This window comes from Hippopotamus amphibius, chromosome 6 (assembly GCF_030028045.1).
Source record: "Hippopotamus amphibius kiboko isolate mHipAmp2 chromosome 6, mHipAmp2.hap2, whole genome shotgun sequence".
Lineage (NCBI taxonomy): Eukaryota > Metazoa > Chordata > Mammalia > Artiodactyla > Hippopotamidae > Hippopotamus > Hippopotamus amphibius.
Genome location: NC_080191.1, coordinates 167,301,647 through 167,317,226, shown reverse-complemented (window position 1 = coordinate 167,317,226; position 15,580 = coordinate 167,301,647). Strand labels below are relative to the sequence as shown.

At 44.0% G+C, this 15,580-nt stretch overlaps 1 protein-coding gene across 1 annotated transcript in view; it reads left to right on the top strand.

The window, feature by feature from the left end:
* The window catches only part of ATP13A5 (ATPase 13A5), a 113,955-nt gene that overhangs the window by 47,458 nt on the left and 50,917 nt on the right, over window positions 1–15,580 (top strand). Inside the window, exons 10-12 of the mRNA XM_057740176.1 lie at window positions 7,808–7,978; window positions 9,943–10,100; window positions 12,848–13,036. Coding sequence (XP_057596159.1) covers window positions 7,808–7,978; window positions 9,943–10,100; window positions 12,848–13,036 — 518 coding nt within the window. The remainder of the gene's footprint in view (window positions 1–7,807; window positions 7,979–9,942; window positions 10,101–12,847; window positions 13,037–15,580) is intronic.

Below are 15,580 nucleotides of genomic sequence, written 5' to 3'. Positions count from 1 at the left end.
GTGTAATTAGTTAAGGCACTGTTTATAAAATATTCTTTAGGCAAAAAAAGAAAATACACAGAGCATCTTAATGAAAGAAGAGGAGAGTATATGGGAAAACAAAAATACACATTATTTGTCTTTTGTGCTTACAGATTATTGTATTTTTCTATTACCAAATGGTGTAAAGACAGAATACACACACACGCACACACACAAAACTTTTTAACCTCATCTAAAGATAAAAGGCATTCTCTATTCCTAAATTGTTGAACACAAGCAGGTCTCACATTAAATTTAAAATCGATACAAGGAAATGCAGTAAACATAAACGCGTGCAGTATAATTACAAAACACCCCTTTACGGTGTTGAACTCTAACTGCCTTATAACGGTCGCCGTGAGGGTTACCTTTCACCCGGCACGTTGCCTTCGTCCCCCAAGCGCAAGCCTCACACCCAAGAAAACCGTGCCCTTCCCTCCGAGGCAGCAGCTGTCTCACCTTCCCAGCAGCCTGCCGACCCAGAGGGGCTTCTCTCGCGGTGACAGAGAGCATGGCAGTGAGAAAACAGGGGAGGACACACAGCAGGGTTTACTCCCCTGGGTCTGCTGACCTGGGTAGCTGTTCTTGCCCGGATTCTCAGGAAAACTCAGCGCGTCTCAGAAGTAGGAAAGGCAAAAAAAACCGCCTTTTAACAAATGTGCAGGGTTGACCTCAAATGACCTCAAATGGTCCGTGGTTTTTTTCTGAGGGTCTGTTTCAGGAAAAAAAAAAAAAAAAAATCACCAGCATTAATATTTATGTAACCTAAGTACTGATCAAGTCAGTTTTAGAGATAAACACATAAAACGGAAATACATTTATTTCTTTCTGATTAATTTCTTTTATTTATTTATTTGGCCGTGTTGGGTCTTTGTTGCTGCACTCCAGCTTTCTGTAGCTGCAGCGAGTGGGGGCTACCCTTCGTTGTGGTGTGCGGGCTTCTCATTAAGGTGGCTTCTTCTGTTGCGGAGCATGGGCTCTAGGTGCACAGGCTTCAGTAGTTGTGGCACAGGGGCTCAGTAGTTGTGGCTCTGGGGCTTAGTTGCTCCTCAGCATGTGGGATCTTCCCAGACCAAGGATCGAACCCATGTCCCCTGAATTGGCAGGTGGCTTCTTAACCACTGCGCCACCAGGGAAGTCCTTTTTTTCATTAATTTCTTGAAAAAGATCTAAGTACCAGCATGCTCTGAATACTTTATTACACAGACTGATTAGACCCTTCCGCTCACATTTGTATTTGTGGAAGAGATCCTGATTGAACAATCAGAGTAGGGTTAGATTCCTGAAACTACAGCTGTATTTCTCAGGCATGTGTCCACTCTTGTGACTCAGGTAGTTTTCCCCATGTGCAAAAACAGGCATATACAGAAGCATTTATTTATCTAACAAGAACAGCAAATACTCCTAGCATCTCTATAGAAATTTACACTCGTATTTTTATAAACCACTTTTATATCTCACTTCATTGTGGCATAAAAGAAATTAGACAAAGAGCTATCATAATACCCAACTTACAGATGAGGAAACTGAGGTGAGAAGAGACCAGGGCTGCTCAGCTAGTGAGTGAGAGGGTCAGAGTTGGAGGTGGCATTGGCTTCCAGGCATGAGGGAACAGGAGTGAGGACAGAGATTTGAGTGTGGGCACAGCTACTGCTTTCCTGTTTGGTGTCTCATTGCCTTTTCCTCTCTCCTGGTTATTTCCATGCATAGCACACGCACATTGTGGGGTTTTCCTCCTCATCTTCTTGACCTTAGCCTATTGTCATGAGCTCAGCTATGCAAGAGCCTTAACTTGATTTTATAACTACACTTCATTTTTATTTTGGCTCCAAATTTGGCCGTCCTTGAAAGTAATGCGGCTTGAAGTATCTGGTAGAAGTCAGGCATCCCCATTAATTATCAGGACCTCCTGATTCTAGTCTGGCTACAAAAGTTGCACAAGGTGGTGGGGAGGGGCCTCTGGTCTGGGGCACATGCTCCTTTCTGTTGCCTCATGCCACTTGGGGCTTGGGAAGTGTCCAGGGCCTATCTACCTGGAGGAAGAGGCAGACCCAGGGGACTTCTAGAATATTTCTAGAATATCCTATTTTGGTTCAGGGGTTTTTTTTTTTTTTTTTTTTTGGTTAGAAAAGTAGTAGAGGAAAGGCATAATGAACAGAAAAGCTTTGTCTTACTCTCGGTGATCTCTAAAATCCATCATCAAATTTATGAATGACTTTTGAAACTCAAAAGCTAGTCCTCTGTCCTTTATTTCTGCCTCCCGAGACAGTGATCCCCTTCAAGACTCAGCTCCTCACAAAGGAGTCAAGAGGCAGAAGCGAATACCATGGAGGGAAATTTTCTCTTGGTAGCAATAGCTAATTTAGGCACTCTACTAGCATTTTACATGTGCTATTTCATTCAATCCACAGCTCTGTAAAGTGGAAGAATCTGAAGTCCAGAGAGGGTGATTTATTTGCCTAAGGTCACACAGCTTAAACGTGGTGGAGCTGAGATTTGACTTCCTTTGTTTATTCATTCATTCATTCATTCCACACATGTTTCTTAGCCCTCACTATGGAGCGGATGCTCTACTATGTGCTGGGGATACAACCGTGAACAAGGCAGATTTCTGCCCTCAAGGAGCTGACACTCAAGTGGGAAGACAGAAAACACGGAAGTAGGTAAATGACATAAATTTCCAATAGCTATACATTCCAAGAAGAAAATAAAACACTTAAACCCAGGCATTCTGTCCCCAGAGCCTATGCTTGAAACTGCTGCTCCTCACTCTCTTAAGGGTAATTACAGGGGAGAGGGGTAGCGTTCTCTCTGCCACACCCCCTCCCCTCGCCCTCTGCTCGTTAGAAGTACAGGTCCATCTGAATGGTCTGTGCAGAAGCACGCAGTGGTCTGAGTTGGACACACAGGCATTTCCCTAAGTGGTTGTTTCACATTTATATCCTGTCAGACAAGCTTATAGTCAGTGGACAGGTCAGAGCTTTTCCTCTCTTCCTTTTCCCCTTTTTTCCTCTCTCTCACTCCCTTCTTTCTTTCATTTATTCACTCATTCATCTGTTTATTAAATACCATTTCAGCCCGCACTCTTTTGTGTGCTGAAATCAAGACAAGAAATGAGAAATGGTCCCTGCCCTCAAGTAGTTTACAATCTTATGGTCCCAGATGTGTAAACAAACAAGGACTGGACCTTTCAAAACACTGTCACCATGCTGAGGCATCTGGCTCAAGGGCGACAAAGGAGAGAATCTCCGTTTCATAGGAGTCAGGATCTCCGGGTCTCGGAAGCCAACTGAACAGTTGACGATAAGTGTCTTTCCTTCTGAAACCCTCTCCAGCCTACCTAGATTGCCAGACTTTTGTAGGCAAATCCATCCTTTCCTGGGACCCCAAGAAAGGCCATGTACAAGACTCTTTATTAATATTGACTAGTGTAAAGAAGATTTGAAAATCATCTCTGTGTAAAAATCCTCTAAGTGTCATCTCTGGAACATTATCTCCAAAGGACTCTCTGATCGAGTACCTGCCTGCCTGCAATATCGTCAGTTGTGTGTGTGAAGCTGTTCACTAATATTAGTCTAATCATATAGTGTGAATTCATATTCTGTAATCCAAAGGCATAAAAACACTTGAAATTATCTATGAGTATCTGCCTTTTACAAAGGCTGATTTCAAAACAACGTGGCACAGTGATTTGGAGATTTGTCAAAAGGTTCTATCCCTTTTACAAAGTCATTTAGAACGCAACCGATAAATCCATACAATGGATGGATATCATAATTGTTTCAAAGAATATGATGTAGGGGAAATGCTCGGCTAAAGGAATTTCCTGGAGAATGTTTGTGAACACTAATAAAAATATTATAGTTCCCTGCACCTTAGGACATAAAAACTGCATCATGGTAGAAGACTAGTTTTCAAAAACTAATCATAGAAAAACCTGGGTAGTTGTTTTTCTCTAATTCATTCATGCATCCAAAAAAAAACATGTATTTTGAACCTATTACATAGCAGTAGGGAAAATGAATATAAAAAGTTATATATGTCCAAGTCCTTACCCTCAGTTATTACTGAGAAGGAGAGATAAAAACCTAAATTTGTATGACTATAATCGATGTAATAGTATATCCAAACAGGAAATATGACATGTTATCTTGCTAATTGAATATTTAGCAAAAATCTGATGAGAGCTTAAACGCTAGTGCTTTCTAAATCTACGAGCCAGGAAGTATTCACATTTTTATGCTGTCTCTGAAACGTAGCCTTTTTGAACCCTGAGCTGATTTTTATTGGGTCTGAAATAGCCTGTTGTACATCCAGGAGGGAAAGCAGGGGAATAATACTGGCAAAGAGTGGCCGTCAATACCAGGCTCTGCCAGTGGCCTGTTCAGCTGGAGTCTGTGTTGAGGACTAAGAGCCGTGGATGCTGAGATTGTGGTGGCTCTGACAATCCAGCGGGAGAGTTTGAGCCTTTTAGCAATGGCAGTGGGAAAGCGTAGGGATTTTTGAGAAAAGAATGAGATTATGAAAGGGGGCTCTGATAGGATTCACCGGGAAATGGTTTGGATGACTAAAGGGGTTGAGGGACTGGAGGGAAGAGAACAGTTAGGAGGTGGGAGATAATAGAAAATAGATATATGGGTCTCTGCCCCCGGTTCCTGGGACAAGGCTCCTGAAACCCTTGTAGGTTCCTAAGTGATAAGAGCACCAGGAGCATCTTTTGTCTTAATGAGGCCTCTGTTGATGGGATGCTGGAGGTTCCTGGGTGGGGGATGGTCACCAGAAAGGCCAAGCCAAGATGAGAAGCTTGGAATTTTCAACCTCAACCTCTATTCTCTAGAGAGGCGAGAGGGGCTGGAAGTGGAGTTGATAGGTGAGGAAGTCTGCATAAAATCCCAACAGTAGGGGGTTCAAAGAGCTACGAGGTGAGTGAACACATCCACATCCCAGGAGGGCGATGCACCCCAACTCCGAGGGGAAGAAGCTCCTGCACTCGGAGCGCTCCCAGACCTCGCCCTATGTATCCCTTCATCTGGCTGTCCCTCTGTGTCCTTTATCATATTCTTTAATAAACAGGTAAATGTAACTAAGTATTTCCCTGGGTTCTGTGAGCCACTTTAGAAAATTGAATCCAAGGAAGGGGTCGTGGGACCCTCAGATTGATAGCTCATCTGTCACAGATGACAACCTGGTGACAATCTGATTGCACAGGTAACAATCTGGATTTGCAATTTACATCCGAATGGGGTGGGAACACTCTCATGAGACTGAACCCTTAACCTGTGGGATCTGACGCTATCTCCAGATAAATGGTGTCAAAATTGAGATGAATTGAGTTAAATATAGGACAGCCAGCTGATGTCACAAAATTGCTTGTTGTAGAGAAAACCCTACCTCCCACACCTGGTGTCAGAAGTGTTGTGAGTGTGGTAGTAGTGTGAGAGTAGAGAAGAAACACAGAAGGAAGGATCAGAAGTTTTTCCTAACTCAGGATGTCAAGGCAGATTGTGGTTGAGATGCTTATTTATAAAAAGGACTTATTAGTTCCATCGTAGCCTCAAATTATCCAGAGAATATGTTTGTACTTCAGAGGGCTAAACAAATCACAGCTAATCCATTGTTAACGCAACCACCATGAGTCAGACAGAGACTGCCACTGAAGCCCCTGGGACCTAGATGCAAGAGTCCGAAAACGACACTCACAGGAAGAAGCAGTAGGACTGGGAGAATCAGTCCATGGAAAGGCAGATTATGGGAAGAGGAGGAATCAAAGATGCTTCCAAGATTATAAATCTGTGACTTAGCAGAAGGGTAGGACCAGGGAAGTCAGGAGGAAGTTTGGGTATAAAAATATTGGTATGGATTTTTAAAATGTTGAGTTGGAGAGGCTAGTGGGTTATCCAAGTTGAGATGAACAGCCAACACTGGGAAGCAAAAAACAAGAACCCAGGAGAGAGGAAAGGTGGAGATAGACATTACTGACATATCTATTTAGAAGGCTGTCGCCTTAAAAATAATGTACAACATGAGAGTTGCGAGTTGAGTTTATCTGGGGCAAAATGAGGACTGCCAGCCGGGAGACCGCATCCCAGATAGCTCTGAGAAACTGTCCCAGAGAGGCAGGGGGGAAGATTGGTATATACGTATTCTTGGTAAAGGAGGAGTACATGCAATCAAACACACTTTTTGCAGGGGTTTCTGCTCGTCATGAGGAGCAGACGTCACCATGTAGGGGTTTAGTGCTTTTCTGGATATGAGGAGATGCAAGGGTTGGGCGCATAACATCGGCTCCTGAAAACATCTAACTATCTGAAGACCTGTTCCGCGCATCCTCCAAAGCACAGAGTGCCTCACTCCTGGTCTCCACCCTGAGTTCCCTTCAGGGGATGTGGAAGGGCAGTAGTCACAGCAGCACAATGTGATTTAGTCCTTGTGCAGGCAGATGGCAAGTTCCAATTTATTGCGGACAAGGCCTAGTTAATGGAAGTAGAGCTGAGGTCATCCAGAAAGAGAAAAGAGAGGTTCTGTCTTGTTATATTTGTTTCTATCTTTCACAGCAAGCTCCAAAAAAAGACCATGAAGAATGTTTTTTCTTCCAGTTTTATTGAGCTGTAATTAACGTAGAGCACTATATCAACTTAAGGTGTACAGCATGATGACTTGACTTAACTTACATGATGAAATGATTACAAGTTCAGTGAACTTCCATCATCTCATATGGATACAAAATTAAGGAAATAAAAAAAATTTTCCTTGTGATGAGAACACTTAGGATTTATTCCCATAACAATCTCATATATGACATACAGCAGTATGAATCATACCTATCATCTCATACATTACATCCCTAGTACTGATTTCTCTTATACTGAAGTTGGTACCTTTTGATAGTCTTCACCCACTTCCCTCTCCTTCCACCACCGAATGAAGAATATTGAGAATAATTTGTATAGATTTCATGAAAGCATCGTTTCTCATCCGTCTCTGTGCTTCCAGAACTGTATTCCTCTACCCCCACACTCCATGTCCCAAATATCCTCAACTATCTTTAGTACCCAGAGCACACCATGCTCTTCCTCTCAGCTCTTCTAAGAACACTTTCTTCTCCTTAAACTGGCTGGACTTATTCACCTTTCAAGTTGTCATTTATTAATTGTATAAGAAACCTTTCCTGATCCTCCATTTGGGTTGGAGCCTCAGATCACCTGGTACTGGTATTCACCACATTGTATTTTAATTAATTATTTACTGCTGTTTACTGGCCTGGTCCCATGAGCTTTATGAGGCAGAATTTCTGTGTCTTCTTCATTAATACATTCCCAGCATCTAGAGCAGTGTTTGATACAGAATAAGCACTTAAAAATATTTGCTGAAAAAAAAGGCTGAATGGGCAGATAAATGAGTGAATAAAAGCCAAATAATAATTATAACTATACACACGCTTTGTAGCTTCTACATTGCCTGGTATAGTGCTGGGCTTAAAGAACGCTGGGGGGAATGATTCAGTGGTGATGCCTTTCTCTAAAATGGGCTCCTTTTTAAATAAAAACAATAAACCATACTGGCAAGATGTGGAAAAGATAGCCAAATCTTAAATAAATATGTGAAATATAGTCAAGCGTACCACTGTTTGCATCACTGGCATCCCTAAAAACAGTCATCTGACTCACGACATAGGAATTCACCACCAAATTAGCTATGGTTTGTATCCTTTCTTAAAACTGGCAAGTGCCAGCTCTAAATTACTACCTGAGTTCACACAGAATCAACAAAATACCATCTTCTTTAGGAGAAAGTATACCTGTTACAAAGACACCATTGCCTCACACGGAGAACACCACAGCCTGGAAATCCCACAGCTTGGAAGACTATCGGAAACACGTCCTTTTCTGTGGAACAGAAGTTATCCAGGTCAAGCCCTCTAGGCAGGGGCCAGTGAGAGCTGTCGTTTTGCAAACAGGTTAGTAGATTCCACTTTTGTAAACTTGGTCCATGATTAGGGGTGGGGGAGCTGGATTAGGGAAATCTTGTTTTGGGTCATGGAGTTTGCCATATTCTGATTTCCAATCAGATCCTTGTTATTCTAAGTTGCCACTATTTCCAGCTGAATGGCTCTTGTTAATACCCCTGTCTATGATGACAGGTATACAGGGTTGAAGCACCCTTCCTCAAAGGCAAAATTATGTTCTTGGTTTTATTGTGTGTCCTTAGGCTTCTCTTTTCCCTCTATATCTCCTCTAAGTGATTACCAGGAAAACAGTTTCAACTACTACCACTTGAGGACTTTTTCTTTTCAGAGAGTTGCTTGTCGGGCTGTCATTTCAAGGTTGTTGCTGGATACCTCTACCTACATGTCCTACAGATGCTTTAAGATCAAGGCATCTAAAAGGGAACTCATCCGCCTCTGTTGCCTCTTTCTGTTGACATCATCACCATCTGGCTAGTCTCTTCATATCATCTTTAACTCTTCATTTTCTCCCTTACCAAATAGGGTACCACATCCTATAGATTCTGCAAATACCTCCTGGGTCCTGGCAGCCTGGATGGGAGGGAGGGGAGTCTGGGGGAGAATGGATACATGTATATGCATGGCTGAGTTGCTTTGCTCTGCACCTGAAACTATCACATTGTTAATTGTCTATACTCCAATACAAAATAAAAAGTTTAAAAAAAGGAGGTTCTTTTCTTTGTGCTCAAAGTAGTCAGTGGGCATGAAAACATCTCTCAGGCTGCTGCCTAAGCAGAAGCTAATGGGTGGATATCATAAGAACCCCTGATCTGAGCCTGGAAAATGCTAAGGCAACAGCTTAGAGGAAACTCTGATCCTTTCCTTCAAAGCCTGCAAAGCCATGTTTGAGGAGAGCAGATGTTCATCAAGCAGTGGGATTAAGGCATGTTTTGTGCTTAGAATACTGACTCACACCAGGAATATATAGTGGTCAATCATTTTCACCAATACTTTAGAGGTTAATGAGTATCTACTTAGTGCTATGCATGGAGGGCCAAAAAAAAAAGATTGTGAAAACCCCTTGCCCTTAAAGAAGATTATGGTCTGATACAAGAGACAGATGGATTTATAGCTAACAAAACACAGAGCCGTGAGAGATGTCATATGACCAAGTGGTACAGGGACTTGAAAGAGAAGGAGAAATTACTTTGGGCATGAAATGTGGGAGTAGAATTCTGGAAACACTTATTTGAAGAAGTGGCATTTTGAGCCAAACCTGATAGGATGGGAAGGATTTAGCCAATCATATCAGATAGCTGGAATTATAGGCTAATTTGTGTCTACAAAACACAGAGGAAGGAACGCATGGGGGTCTTCTGGGACCAGTGAGCAGTGAAGAGATAAGCCTAGCAAGGCAAGAGTACATCAAATAAAAGAGGACCTTAAATACCATGGCATATTTTGAACTTTATTATTAAAGTTCATAGATATTTGAACTTTATTCTAAAAAGTGCGGGGTCTGGAAGGTTTTTGAGCATAATAACATGACCAGAGGCATAAAGGATTACTTGTGCTTTACTTTTCTCTTAATTTTCTATTATTTTCAACACATATTTTCCCTTTAAAGTCTTCTTCTCTCAACAGCTCATCAGGTCACGGCATTTGTCAGCTCCTTGGTCCCCTTTTCCTCAATCCCATGTGTGAACAGGGGTGGGGTGGTTACACTGTGTGAGCCGCTGAAGCACTGACGCCCAGAGCAAGAGAAATTGAGCAGGGCTAAGTGAACGCCATTTATTGTTCCTGGCAACTTGAAAGAATAGCAAGTGTAAATACACTCTTAGGTCACAGCACTGCTGCTTTACTTCCATGTTCAAATGACCTTAGTAGCCAATCCTTAATTTGATGCAAACCGGTTTTTGGCTTTTAGGGAAACTGTTTTCGAGGATCTTACTCCATTTGTGATTATTTTCATACAGGTTACAACACAGCCAAAGGGGACTTGGTGAGATCCATCCTTTACCCCCGGCCCCTGAACTTCAAACTATACAGTGATGCCTTCAAGTTCATAGTGTTCCTGGCCTTCCTTGGAATCATGGGTTTTTTCTATGCCCTTGGTATATATGTTTATCATGGAGTAAGTACTTGGGGTAAGGCTTTTTAATAGGATAGCTTTCTCAAGGAGCTTAACTTAACTTAAAAGGGTTAGATAAGGTTTCCTCTTCATCCCATCATTCAGAATCAATGTCATCCACTAGAGCTTTTTAGGATGATGAAAATATTCTATATACCTGCAAAATATTCTATATATCGACACTGTCCAATTTGGTAGCCCTTAATACTTGTTCATTGAGCACTTGAAGTGTGATTGGTATGACTGAGGAAATGAATTTTAAATTTTATTTCCTTTTCATTAATTTAAATTTAAATAGCCTCACATGATGAGTGGAAATTGTTTTGAAAGGTGCAGCTGTCAAAACTTGCAAAGTTCATGGCTCCTTTCACCACATGGATGGGAGAAAGAGGATACTGCATTTGCGGCATTTGGGATATCCAAGCCTCAGAGGAAATGCGTCTCCCAAGCCTGGTAGGATGGGGAGGATTCAGTTAATCAGATCAGAAAGCAGAAAGGGCATACTAATTTGAATGAACAAAATGCAGCAGAAAGAAAAGCACAAACGGATCCTGCAACCAGCAAGCAATTAAGAGGGAAGCCTAGCAAGGTAGGAGTAGATCAGATTGAAGGGGATCTTGACTCCCATTCCTAGAAGTTTGGACAATTTGAGAACGTTAAAGCATTCGAGTGTGTACATTGTTCAGGGAAGACCCAACACACCATGCAGTCAGTGAGTTGCCCTATGTTCTTCTTGGGATGAAATGAAGTTAATTTCCGAGATGAAATTAAATGTCTGCTTTTACAGAGCTGTGTTCTGTTTGGACTCCCACTTCCTTTTTCAAGTTTCAGGATATCTGGTATCATTTGGACCTCTCTCTGAATAGTTGTGATGGCTATAGAGGAAAGGGGTGTCACAAATGACCTCTGAGGTCTTTTCTGGTCCTAAGTGTCTGATCTGTTATGAACCGTGCAGTCTCTTCTGTAAGACATGCTGGGATCTCAGTAGCGTGGGCTTATAGAGGAGAATAAAACATTGTGAATAAAAGGATCCAAACATGGGTATCAAACTGGGAGTGGGTGGCCTCTTTACAATGTCAAACTGATGGCATCAGCGATGGCATAGAAACGTGTATGTGTTGAGTGGGGGAGAGGCAAAGACAGTCAGAAGACTTTCTAAGCAATGTTCAGACTCAAATTTGAGCTCTGGGTAGTCATTTCAGTCTGAAAAAAGCCCCCAGGGAGCATTTCTAAGGAAAGGGTGGCCAGAGGAGGCCAGGGCACACTGGCGCCAGTAGAATGGAGCTGGAAAGAGAGAGGGAGAATGTCAAAGCTAGTGGGGCTGGAATGTGAGGCAGTGTGACAGTTTCATCTGGGGATCAGGAGTACTGAGCAGGAAAAGAAGCAAAAAGCCCTCCCCTGTGCACCAGGAAGCCCTGCCAATGATGGGTAATGAAGGTGTCTAGGGCAGGACTCAACATCCAATACACACCAAAGCAGCGTGCTCATTGCACCCGGTCTTCTTATAGGACAGAACTTGGGGTCCTATTGGCTGCCTCTGTTTGCACCGGCTCAGCATGAGGCAGGGATGAGTCCTCAGGGTTAAAACCTCTCTGTGGCTGGGGTTGGGAGAAAGCAGGAAATGATGGATTTGCGGCAAACTAGAAATGGCCCAAAGATGTGTCTTGCAGCCATTGTTACTGAATTTGAATCTGTGTTTCCAATACTGAAGAGAGGACTGTAGAGCTAAAATTATGATAATTTCATAAAAACCTAGGCAAGATTGCGGAGGGAAAGCCGCTAATTAATAAAGCATGGGGAAATTAAGTGACCTATGATTTGGTCTTGGCCCCTCCCTATTCGTCCTGTGAGCCTCTGTGGACTTGCCTGGAATCCTGACTCCACGAGACCTGGCTTGATGATGTGACATACTGGTCACACACTTGTGCCCTTGAGTTGAACAGACGAGGGTATATATCCTCACCATTTCACCAGCATGCCTTAGGAGAGTTGTTTAATCTTTTAAGTCTCTGTTTCCTCTTTCGTCAAATGGAGGAAATAATATTTATCACACTGTCTTAAGGTGTGAGGAGTAACTAAATACTGTATGTACACAGTGCCTGTCCCAGGGGGCGCGTCCAGTGAGAGCAAGCTATTTTTATGACCGGCTTCCCCAGAGTAGTTCACATATGCTGGGATCTTGGCAGAGTCTCGGTCCGAGTTTCTATGGGGTCACCATGCATTCAGTGTGTGTGCTGAGCACCGCCCGAGTGTCAGAACTGCACTAGGCTCCGCACCTGGAGATGCGTACGATGAATTCCAAGATGACTTCAAAGGTGAAGAAGGCACCGCGGCTGCGCCCGAGGAGTGTGTAGGCTAGCGGGGGAGGGAGATTCATAAACCCGCAGCCAAGCCAAGTGTGAAATGTCGCACCCTGAGACTAGTCCCAGTGCCCGGGGGTCTAGGGGTTGCGAGGATGTCTGATGAGCAGAGAAGGGGTGGCGCTCTGGGTGGAGGGAAACCTCGGTGGAGAGAAGCAGGGTCAGGAAAGGCAGCAGGACCTGGGGTGAGGAGCCAGGATCTCCTTTGTGCTGCAGTGGAAGACAGTTTGTTGATTCCTGGGCACGGCCAAGAGGACACCCGGTCCCACCAAGACAGCTCACAGTGACTGTTCTGAGCTTCTAGAATCCCAGGGACATGGCAGGAGATGGTGCCAGGAAGGGCGCCCGCCTGCTCTGCCAGGCTAACCTGTATGCCCCTTCCCTCCCCAGGTCTCTCCGAAAGACACGGCGACCATGGCCCTGCTCCTCCTCACCTTGACTGTCCCTCCGGTGCTGCCAGCCGCCCTGACCACAGGCATCGTGTACGCACAGAAGAGGCTGAAGAAGAAGAAAATCTTCTGCATCTCCCCGCAGAGAATCAATATGTGTGGGCAAATCAACCTCGTGTGCTTTGACAAAGTATGAGCTCAACTTTCCGGCTTGGAGGTTAATGACCTCAAGACACAGCCAGGCTGGGAAAAAAAAAAAAAAAACATAGCCAGGCTGGGAAGCCAGTCTAGTCCAGCACCCTCGTGGGACAGATGGGAACACAGAGGCCGTGAAGACTGCACAGGGAGCTAGTGTGAGATCACGTTCTAGAAGCCTGCTTCCCTGAGTCCTGAGGAAGCGGTTTAGCCATCACGTAATGAATTTCTTCCCTGTGAAATTTAATATTTTTGTGCCTGTTTTGGGTTTCAAAACAACCGCTTACTATAATGAGTTTTCTGACTGACTGGCTTTTTCAGGCAAAAAAATATGAGGAACATTTCTATTCCCCGAAGCTCTGTTGTCTAGAGCTTAAGTGAGCATATTTCTTTCTCCTTTGCCGCTTCTTTTAAGGAAAGGGAGGGAGTGGGCTGTGATCTATGTTTACACACTCTGGCCCCTCTTTTCTCCTATCCTTCCCCGGATGTCAGGACTCAGGACTGGGGCAGGTTGTCTGTGCGCAGGGCCTGGAAAGGTGGCAGAAGGGAAGTATGTCCAGAGGAGGGGACAACTGCTACGGGACAGGTCCTGGGACCCCTCTCCGTGGCTCTCCTGTGGGGGGACAGCTCCTGCCTCAGCTCGGGTACCCAGTTTACCATCTCTAATGTAGAGGGCCTGGCCTGGTCCCTCCATGTCTTCACTCTGTTTGCATAAGGATAATTGATAAAGGTTTTGCCACTTTTTAGGTAACCCACATTGGCAGAGATCCCCATTAATGAGATAGCTCTAGCTCTTGAGAAGCTCATGATCTAGTTGAGAAAGCAGGTAAAAGGGAGTCGTAGATGATGAAAATGCAGTGAAATGTGGGCTGAAGAGAGGTATGAACCAAGCATCAGGCTGCAGTTCCCTGCCACAGGTGGGAGGCCCCTTTGAGCTGTGGCTTTGGTTGTCAAGCCCAATGGGCCCCAGGCTCAGCAGCGAGCAGCCCAGCAGCACAGGGATGCCAGGGCTGCAGCAGGCGGGGAGCAGGACCCTGGGTGGCGAGAACGTGGCTGCGTGGTGGGGATGCAGCTGGAACCAGGGTCGGATGTGCCGAGCTAAGGAGTAGGGCCTGGCGGTGGAGGAGAATGGGAGCCCTTCTCATTTTTTAAGGAGATCAGCGACATCTCTATAGGCGTGTTGTATTTCATCCATCTGAGGAAAGGGTGAGAAGGGACCAAAGGGAGCTAGGACTGAGTCAGGGGTCTTCCCGGGGACAATGAAAGAGATGGCTCCTTGTCCTAGACAAGGAGGGTGGGAAAGCAGAGCAGGGGACATGCTAGAGAGACACCATGAGCTCACCTGACACATCTTGGTCCCCAGGTGGAAGGGGCATAGCTCTTACATCATTTCAGTTCTATTCTTTTCTAGTTTCCTTTGACGAAGAAACCCGGAAGGTTAACTTAACAATAGCTTCCTTTTGGGTTCAGGGACAGAGGCCAGCCCCTGATCATGGGTTCCCGTGAACCACCCAGCAGCCTCACCAGTGTCTAGAATATAGGCGGGAGATTTAGGAAATGTGTTCATTACATATCTGTTTCTAAAACTAATTTTTTCAGAGGCTTTCGTTTTCCTTCCCGTAGAAAGCTCTTCCCTCCACATCCTCAAGTGCTCCTTTGCTAGGCTGTCATAGGGCTGCTCAACAGCAGGCTTGGCCGAACTCCGTGTGGCCTGATGGCATCGTATCATGCAGAGGACTCTTTACTGGCCATCAGCAAAATGAGAAATCTAATCCTGAATCTGACACTACGTTTCTGTGGGACTTTTTAAGATAAGAAGCTGGAACTACAATTGTCTCCGTTTCTTTCTAGCTTTCGTATCATAAACCTCTACCCACATGATGTTGGAATCAAGCCCTCCACAATTAATTGAATTTCCATCTAGTGTTATTTCAATTTAGAAGATATTCACCATTGGGCTTCTGAGCACATTTGCTCCCATATATTTCTAGCTCACGTTGGTTTGTGATAAGTTCTTGAAAACAAGTTCTCTCTTTTCTATTCAATTCAGTCCAAGTCTGGGCGAGTATTCCTGCTAAGAAGTTTTCTCTTTCTATCTTATTCCCTTTACAACAGCAACTATAATTTAGTTTTTTTCCATTTATGGCTAGTTTGATTGTATAAGGGTCATTTTCACGTAGAGAAATAACATAGTCCCATATCTGTTTTGCTGTGGTATCATCTCCATTTTCATGTTTAAGATATTGATGTTTAAAAACATAATCTAATCATCAGGAACACATTTCAGTTTGAATTAAGTTGCTATCTCTTTTTGAAATGTAGCAACTCAAGAGCCTTTGGAATCTAAACACACAGGTTGGGGCCCTTATAAAATACGGGAGGGAAATGAAGCAGATAGTGGTTTGTTTACTTGTTTGCTTGTTGTTATTTTGCTGTTGTTGTTCTTGAAGGAATAACATACAAAGCGTGTTAGCTCTCCATGGAGTCCAGACGAGGTAATCAGACCAAGATTCCTTACTTCTTTAATCCAGAAGCCCAG